This window comes from Cajanus cajan, chromosome 3 (genome assembly GCF_000230855.2).
Source record: "Cajanus cajan strain Asha chromosome 3, NIPB_CcT2T_4, whole genome shotgun sequence".
Lineage (NCBI taxonomy): Eukaryota > Viridiplantae > Streptophyta > Magnoliopsida > Fabales > Fabaceae > Cajanus > Cajanus cajan.
This window is the reverse complement of record NC_138519.1, coordinates 81,110,016-81,119,146: the sequence shown is the minus strand read 5'-3', so window position 1 is coordinate 81,119,146 and position 9,131 is coordinate 81,110,016. Positions and strand designations below refer to the sequence as shown.

Genomic DNA, 9,131 nt, shown 5'->3' with positions numbered 1-9,131 from the left:
TTTATATTTTAATTCATAAAATATAGAAGTTATCTATATGAAATTCAAAATTCAACTATAAAAAATGCAAAAAAAAAAAAAAAACTAAATTATCTAAAATTGAATTCAACTAAATTATAAAAAAAATAAATGTTTTTAAGAAAATAATTGAACCAATCAAATCACTTTTACAATGTAGTTATATTGGATTTTATTTTTATTTTTTTTAACATCAATTTTAATTTTATTTGCTAGAAAATTTGAATAATACATTCATATTTATTAGTAAGATCGAAACATTTAATACTTCTATGTATTTTGTTTAAAAAATAAAAAATAAAAATGATAGATGTTATAGAATGTAAATAAAATGAGATAATATATGATTAGAAAAGATTAAAATAATCTTAAATAAATTTGAAAACTAATATTTATAAAATAAGAGTTAGTTATTATTGGTAGAGTGGATAATTAATTTTATTTATACATATTTTTTCTTCTATTTTACTCTTAAGAGATATGATGGTGAAAAGAAAATAATATATAATAAAGATATACAAATGTCTCAAAAATGTAAAAATCAAAAAGAGATATCCTTTTATATATGATATAGATTATGAAAAAGATATCTCTTAGTAATTATTTTTTTTATTTTCACTTTTTTATTAGATATTTTTATTCTTAAATTTATACTATAGACTTTGTAATTTTTATTCTATTTTTTAATTCATAAAATATTTTAATATATTTAGTTATAGTAATTATACAATATTATACAACATTATATATACTGATCTATTATCTATAATATATTATAAAAGAATGTTATATCACGTAAGTAATTATACAAGATTTGGAGCTCCATTTATGTAGTTTGAAGGTTTTACGGTTGAAAAAAAAATATGAAAGATTTGATTGCATCTTGATTCAGCTTATAGTGTATATGAAACCATGCAAACAAAATGTTAAAGAGGAGAGAGAGAGGATTAATAAAGTAGAAAAATTTAGAGACGAGATGAAAGGATTATGTGCCGAGCAAGACAGTTTGGTTATTGTTTTGCCATAAATAACGGAAATCCACTTGTTCCAAAACCAAGCATATCTTTGACAATGCCTCTGTGTCCACTTAGAAATTATTAATAAACTTGAACATGTTTCTTAACTAATCTTTACATAATATATAATTAAGTGGTTTTTATTTTTTACTTATACATCGACAAACTTAAATGTGTGTCACATAAAAATTGATCGAGACCATGGACATTTAAGGGTTCTTCACTATCTAATAATTTCTCTTGTCAACCCTTGATACAATAGCAATTAGTTGTCTTTCATAATTATCTATAAAATATTGTTTACCATAAACAACAATTATTGTCTTTCCTTTATTTTTCCACTGCGTGCTACGTGATGGCAAGGTGATCCGGTGGCAAGATCCGGTGGCAAACGGATCATAGAAGACCAAACTGCAACGAGTTTATTGAAGGATTAGTTTGCGATACAGTAAGTTGCACCACCACAATTTTTAGTACAATTTACATCACGCAAATAGTTACATTCTTATTATTTCGACTATGGAAAATGTACCAAGCAATGTGGCCTGGCATGCATGCAACAAAAACATAATCATCCTTGTGAATTTTTTTTTCTCCATATTTTCGAAATGGCTACAGGCAGGGTAGAGACGAGTTACGTGGCAGCATAGTGTTTGGCAAAGGTTGGATAAAGTCAACTTGCAAACTTTCAGTCATGGAAGTTAATTTGCTGTGACCATAGTAATCTCTGTTCTGCTTCACATGTTAGCACATGACAATCTGGAATGATCTCATACATTCTGATTGAGAGGAACAGTAGACTCCGTAACTGGATCTTGGTTTCCTTCACTATCAGATGGTTGGGATTCATGTTTGGCAGCAGCCTGCAACACCCGATTCTGAACATCTAATGATGAAGGGGATGTAGGTAATCCTAAGCCATTGGATTCTAATTTTCCAGCAGCCCATGAAAATGCTTGAGCTCCAAGTCTAATAGGAGCAAGCAACAACCTTTGAAGGAGAAAATAAGACAATGATATCAAATTTTATAGCAGATGACACAGTAAAAATGCTAAGAAAGGATAAAGAAACTGGTATTTTTGTTAGCGGCTATTTACTATTCTAAATCATATCTTTCTACACCGAAGATTGATTATTTGTTTAAATTTTTTAGTTTTCTATTCTTCTAGGAGAGAAATATATTCTAGATGTCATGAAATTTCAGACCGAAACTATTCTCCCCAAAATAAAAAGTGCTTATGCATTTGTGTCACGCTCTCTATGTTCACGTTTATCAGTCTATGTATAGACACATGTTCTGATCCTTTTACAAGTCTAAAATCATAACTTTTGTCTATGCAACGGCAAATTAAGTTAACATGATTCATAATATATAGGCAATAGTTCAGAACATAAAGATGATTGTGACAGACTTTCCATGACTTGAATATTAAGATAACTTGTTAAAAACGGAAAATATATGACCATATTCATAAGATAATATTTAAATTACTAAAAGGTAGTCTAATTTCGTGATTATATGATCAAATATCCATCGTGAAGTAGACTTACCTCACATCTTGTCTTAGATCTTCTGAGTTTTCATATGAAGAAACCCGCAAATATATGGTCTGGTAAATATACAGCGAACCATTTGTGAGGAAATGGAAAATCTCTGATGATATGGACCAAGAAGAGACTATAAAACATGACAGAATTTGAGAATTTCCCAGAACACAGATATACGAGCCCACCATGTGATTTCCAACATAAAGTGGATACATAAACTAAATCTCCCTCTGAAACTTTTGAAAGAAACAATTCAATTGAAAAGCACTTCCACTCTGAAAGGAAAATGAACATACCAAACCGAGGCCAAATGTACCAATTAACTGTAATGTCTTCTCCCACTCTGAAACAATATTGATTTTGCTTTGTCAGATCAGGAAAAATAGGGGGAAAAAAAGCCTCATCCCACTTGATAATGGTGAACAATAAAGTAATGGAATTCATTAGGTTTTCATTAAAAAATAAATCAATCAAAGACATTGAATCACTTAGTGCATGATTTTTGATGAATTTAGATCTTCAGTCTAAGCTACTGAATCAAAACAAATATGCATATACTACATAACCTCTTAAACATAGTGCGAGTAAAAGTAGACTAATCACTAATCAGCTTCACACAAATCTATGTTTGTGGGCATACGTATGCAGAGGCACCTATTAAAATGAAGAAAATTCTACAACCTCAGGCTACTGCCATAGAATTTAATGGAACCCAAAAATTGAGTTTTAAATTCTTAACAAATTATTAGTTTATACATGGACGCACCTAATAATGCATACAGCCCTGCAATAAGTCCCTGAAACAAAAGTAATTGCATTTATTAGCAGATAATAAAATCGAATATAATCATGTAGCCATTGAAAAATCAAATAAAAATATGAAAAAGATTCCTTCATGATACCAAGGAAGTAGACAAAATATTTGTTTAAGATTATTGTCTATTACTGAGGAATATTCAGTTACACACACATTCAAGCAGCAATAAGTGAATTTCTAAAAATTTAGAACAAAAGAACAAATTAAATAACTAGAAACTGCTATCAAATTCCTTTTCCCCCTTACTTTTCACAACACAAGTTGCTCCACTAAAAATTTGTTTTCTACCCTATGGTAGTATTCTACATATCTTGCTATGAAAAAACATGAACCATACAAATTTGACTTAATAGTTAACAGAGAATCCAACCAAATTGACTAATAACAGTTGGAAAAATCAAAATGTCATTCAAGTAAGTCGACACTTACTGTACCATAACCTAAAAGTTGCAAAGGAGAAGGCCTAACATCCTCCAGAATTGCTTCAGCTTCCTGTAAATGTACCAAAATGCATGTGCATCAATTAAAACCCAACATATAAAATCTAGCTTAAGTTTCCCTTTTAATTTTTTATGTCTTCAAATTAAAAAGCATAGACACAGAAACAGATGGGACCCAGGACACAATAATGAAAGAAGTCGACACAGTTAGAGTAGTTACAGAATTAGTTAGGTAAAAAGAGTAGTGAAAGAATTGGTTAGGTGGCTAGCTTGAATAGTAACAGGGGGTAAAAGAGGATTCCTTCTGAATTGTTAATATTGGAGAAACCAGCTCTAGCTCAGTTATATAGGGAAACCCTGGGAAGGAGTATTCTCTTTTTTTCTCTGCTTGTCATTCAATCTATCATTACAGAAGCATTGTTTAACTTACTCTCTTCTCAGTTTTCTAACCTCTCTTAAATTTCAGGTTCTGTTTTTTGGGTTTGTATCTGACACACACAGAAGAGGAAGTCATACTAAAATAAGTAGAAAGAAGGCTGGCAGAAGTCTTAATTATTCAAGAGAGAATCAGAGACAAGCAATTACTGGATTAAAAATTTATACTTGCACTTATTTTGTCCTAAAAGAAGATTTATAAAGCAACTGCATTCTTGATAAACTCCTAAAGAAAGATACCGAGGGACTACTTTAAAGTTTACTAAAATAAAATGCAAAATCATACATGGTTGAAACTTTTGTGTTAATTTTCAAAAGACAGACATTGAAAAGTGGAAGACAAATAATTATAGGTAGCTAGCCAATCGCTTACTATAGAAATCAATTTGGTGATTTCAGGCTTAAATTCATAGTTAAAGCATCTGAGTAGCAGTATGCCAGTACCATTATCTAACCCTCTAGAGTTTTCATCCCATTATTTTTAGTTACTTAAGCTAACAAAATTGGTAAATAACAGTAGTTTGATTAATACCTCATTGAGTATGGAAAGTGCTGTCTCTGGTTTGAGCTCCTTGATGCGGACACCTTGATTAGTCCAAGACTGAAAGCCACCTTGAACCACGTATGGATTCTGTAATATCATACACAGGTTGTCAATTCTATGATACTCGATTATATGGATTTGATTTCAAAGTTGGTGATTAAGTAGATTGCACAGAATGTATCTGTTAGTCAACCTGGGACATACAAACAACCACTAAAGCACAGATACTTGAATTAGAAGGAGCTGTCTCTATGTCTAATACATATCTGACAATTGGCATTATTGACATGGAAAGACTAAGTGTTAGATTGAACATATGAGTTAGGGCATCTGGAATCCAATCAAATTCTTTTTTTTTTTTTTTTACAGTTTCAAGCAATCAAAGCCTTGTGTCCTTTGCTGGAGTATTATGAACTAGCTCATAAATAACAATATTTTAACTTCAAAAGTATGAGTTCAATCCATTTTTATTCAGAACTATCATGTTATATTTTATATCAATGATAAAGATACGGCTAACATTGAAATCAAGCAGACAATAACATAGAGTTGAGTTATGTAGAATAGTGGGTACATTAGCCGGGATTCTTCTCTATCATTATCTTACATTTTCACATGGCAGAGCTCTTCAACCCCAACCTTTAAATACAAATGCCAATTTCAAGGATCCTATATCACATATGGAAGCAACATAAACTGTTCTGTGTTATCTAGATCCCAAACCTCACAGTACAAAGCTAAATTCAGCAAAGAATTTTATGTAACATATCAGTAATTTTGCAGCAAATATCTCAGCAGGTATTAACAGACTTGCCTTGACTCCAATTTTCCTCAAGGATCTTGCAATGCCTTTAGAACGAGTACCATCAGCATCCAACACAATAACCCTGGAACTGTCCTATAGGCCAGAGAAATAAGATTTTGAGACATCATTTGTCATGCCAAATCCTAATCATATATAAAAAGTATTGGCACACAAACTCAACTCATTGAATATATGTGACTATCTCATACAATGAACTTCTACCTATTGTGCAGGATGCAAGATATATAGGCACAGCCACTTTAAAAGCCCCATTTAAAGTCCTCAGAAAAATTAAAATGATGAAACTGCCAAAAGACAATGCTTATTTTATAAACACTACATTACTTTAGCATGTAGTCACTGGTATTACTCTTAAGGTATTTTCAAACCATAATATTAAAATAGAGAAAGAGAAAATCTAAAAAGAGGAAAAGTTTTTGGGTTTATTCCATGAAATAATAGTCCGTATTCTGAGATACAAAGATAAAACACCTTAACAATCTTCAAATTTCGAATAATAGCAGCAATCAAGGAGTCATCGAGATCTCTACCACTCTTCAACAACTTGCGTATGGAGCCATCAACCTGACAATTGTGTAATATCCTATATTAGCAACAGACAGATTACAAATTAATTACTAACCCATCTAACAAACGACCAAGATTCTGGATTGCCCATTTAACCAAGTTAAGATGTACCACAATTATCCAAGTCACATCTTTTAAACATTATTGTGCTTTAAACCAACCTCAAGTGGAATTATACTTGCATAACGAAACCGAGCAGCCCGTCGAAGATCAGGAATGCCATCTTTTTCTCGCATTTCCTGCATAAAAAAAAGGAGCAGTAAATGCATTGGACAATTTTGATATCAAAATAGTTGGCCAAACGAATGCAAAATGATAGGAAAACTTCCAAAATATGAGATGACCATAGTTTGAGTTTGGAATAAGTGTTGAACAAAAAGATAATGGGTTTCAAAACACGGGGATAGTCGGGCTTTACCTTCAAAAGTTATATAACTATTTTTCCTGCTATGAATAAAAGCCAGAAAAATTAAATCATAACTTGCCTCGGTGCGGACATCAATAAGTGCAGCATTTGAGTCCTCAGCCAAAAGCTCCAAAGCTGATTTAGGGGATAAATCTCCTGAGTAACCTCCGTATGTCCACAACCAATAAAAGGCCCTGCATATCTCTGAAATCTATTACAGATAGTGCTTGTGATGGAAATTGAATTCGCTAATAGATAAATAACAAAATTTACTTTTGAAGAAGGAGAAATTCACATACCATAATGTGGCTGAAGAGCCTACAAAAACAATAAATGGAATAATTGGGTCATTTGGATCCAAGCCGAGACCCTTCTCCAATGAATAGACAGCCATGTATATCTGTCGATGGAGCAAAAATTGTCACAATTCATAAAAAGACTAGAAACAGCTAACAAATTTAGAATGTTTGTGAAACGAAACAACATATTGAGAACATATATTCAGAATACTTCAACCACCAATAAGTGCAAAGAACTTTTTAAACAAAGCTGTCGAAGAGCCACGCGTGAAGAAGATGATTTGACTCAACTTATTTGGTAACTCAAATCAAGTTCAAACAAACATATGAGATTTTCAAGGAGATTTAAGACTTAGAATCAGGTAAAGTTGAGAGTAAAGGATCTTATTGAAACTTCTATTAATCTGTAAAACATTACCCTTTCCGTTGCGGACCCAACAGGCCTCAAGATTTCTGTTGCTTTGTCTTCATATACATTGACTGTATCCCTAATTCCTGCAGGAAGGAGCTCCTTGGCAGACCCATATAGGTAGATAACATAGGAAGCCCCACTTGTTAGAGAACTCTCTACTACTACAATTGTGCGGCGCAACACATCAATAGCCACAGCAGGTACTTTATTTGTGACTCCACCCAGCTCACTTGAAAAGCTGGTAAGTTTCTTATTTGCTAATTCCCCTGTTTGATCAACAGCCGAAAATGCCTTACCAAAAGCGTTGTCTATAGATTCATTAGCAGTTTTAACAATAGAATCTACAAAAGAAGTGGCTGTATCCACTGAGCTTCGTAAAGCATCTTCCCCCTTATTGATTGAGGCATTGAATGATTCATTGATCCCAGCGAAAACGTCTCCAACACTTGCTTTTGTACTGGTTAACGATTCATTGTCCACATTAATTGAACTAGGACTTGGTGCAAACTTCTCTGGCATTATATCAGTACTTGATAGTGTTTCTGGTGGTGTCGGTGCCTGTTCTGCAAAGTCCACAGAAGATAAATGATAACTCTCCATGTGTGTGACTTCCCCATTACTAAGTGAATGATACCCATCTGTTGTCACTGGTGAATAACCCCATGTGCTTGTAAGATATCCTGATTCAGTTGGTGAGGAAAAACTAGCCAAGACCGTCTTTGTAGCTTGCACTGTAAATGAATTTCTCAGTGAATGTGTTCCATATTGTGAAGCCAGATGCAAACCTTCTTCCCCCACACATCTGCTCTCAAGATCCTTTCGAATTGGGTGTAATCCCCCAAACAAGGGAATCTGCAATAACAACATCAATTGTTTCACAGTGATAGATATGCTATTCCTGAAGCACCCAGACAGATCATGAATGTATGCTGAACAAAGCAGAAGCACTGAACATTGTCAGAAAATTGAAAAGAAATGGATAGAAACTGACCTGGGAAGATGTGGCTGAGCAAACAGGCAACATTCTCATATTGACGATCACTAAACAAACACTTCAATCAAACATAACAGGTTTTCCCTGCTATCATCCTCCGCTTAAAAATCAACAACACATACATTTCTAATTATTTTATATTTTATATTTTACAAATTAGAGAAACAAGAACCGTGATTTTGAAATCAAAGTGTTATTATACTCCAAATCACAAGCATCCAATCCAAATTAACACAAATCTTTAATCTAATATGTTTTAATTTAATGTGTTACAAAGTTACTCACCTTAGCTAGCTCCTTTGCGTGTGCTTATGTCCCCCCCTCTTTTTTGTTAATTTATTGTTTGAAGTTTGATTGAGCTTAAGGTTTATTTATTTAAAAATAAACGTAGAAGAGAAATTTTTGTGGAATGTTTTGGTAGATTATCCAAATGGATATGGTGGAACACGCACGGCTCATCCTATTTGCTTCTTTTTTCGTCTCTTATGCACCAACGACACCACACAAACTCACATCACACATGGATCACTCGTTTTGATGCCAAACAAATTTACTATTAGTATTAAAATTTCAAAAATGTTGTGTGTATAATTTTTATGGAATAATTTTGTTATCTTTTTTTTAATTTTAAGTAGTATTTTTGAGACACGTGTATGCAAAAAAAAATTCATATGATTTTAATATGTGATGCTAATTATTTGAGGTTTAAATAATGGGATTGTTAGAATCACATACCACTGTTTAGGAAACATACCTGTACTGTACCTGTATTCAGGTATATAACAATTTTTGGTCCATAGAGATAGAAT

At 32.5% G+C, this 9,131-nt stretch overlaps 1 protein-coding gene across 1 annotated transcript; it reads right to left on the bottom strand.

Annotated features, from left to right (window-relative positions):
- Window positions 1-1,433: 1,433 nt before the first annotated feature.
- Window positions 1,434-8,803, bottom strand: LOC109807831 (Rhodanese/Cell cycle control phosphatase superfamily protein). The gene is made up of 14 exons (XM_020370490.3): window positions 8,608-8,803; window positions 8,320-8,422; window positions 7,335-8,180; window positions 6,917-7,017; window positions 6,697-6,811; window positions 6,373-6,450; window positions 6,116-6,208; window positions 5,633-5,716; window positions 4,807-4,905; window positions 3,829-3,891; window positions 3,349-3,379; window positions 2,879-2,925; window positions 2,586-2,644; window positions 1,434-2,024 (listed from the first exon to the last, which is right to left on the bottom strand). The coding sequence occupies exons 2-14, from the start codon at window positions 8,356-8,358 to the stop codon at window positions 1,805-1,807; spliced, it is 1,875 nt and encodes a 624-aa protein (XP_020226079.1). The 5' UTR covers window positions 8,359-8,422; window positions 8,608-8,803; the 3' UTR covers window positions 1,434-1,804.
- Between the last annotated feature and the right edge of the window lie 328 nt (window positions 8,804-9,131).

Coding starts and splice junctions, on each gene's coding strand:
- LOC109807831 (XM_020370490.3), bottom strand. CDS start 8,358: ATGAGAATGTTGCCTGTTTGCTCAGCCACATCTTCCCAG. Junction 3,380..3,828: donor AACTTTTAGGTTATGGTACA/GTAAGTGTCGAC, acceptor CTTTTGTTTCAG/GGACTTATTGCAGGGCTGTA. Junction 2,025..2,585: donor GATCTAAGACAAGATGTGAG/GTAAGTCTACTT, acceptor TCTCCTTCAAAG/GTTGTTGCTTGCTCCTATTA.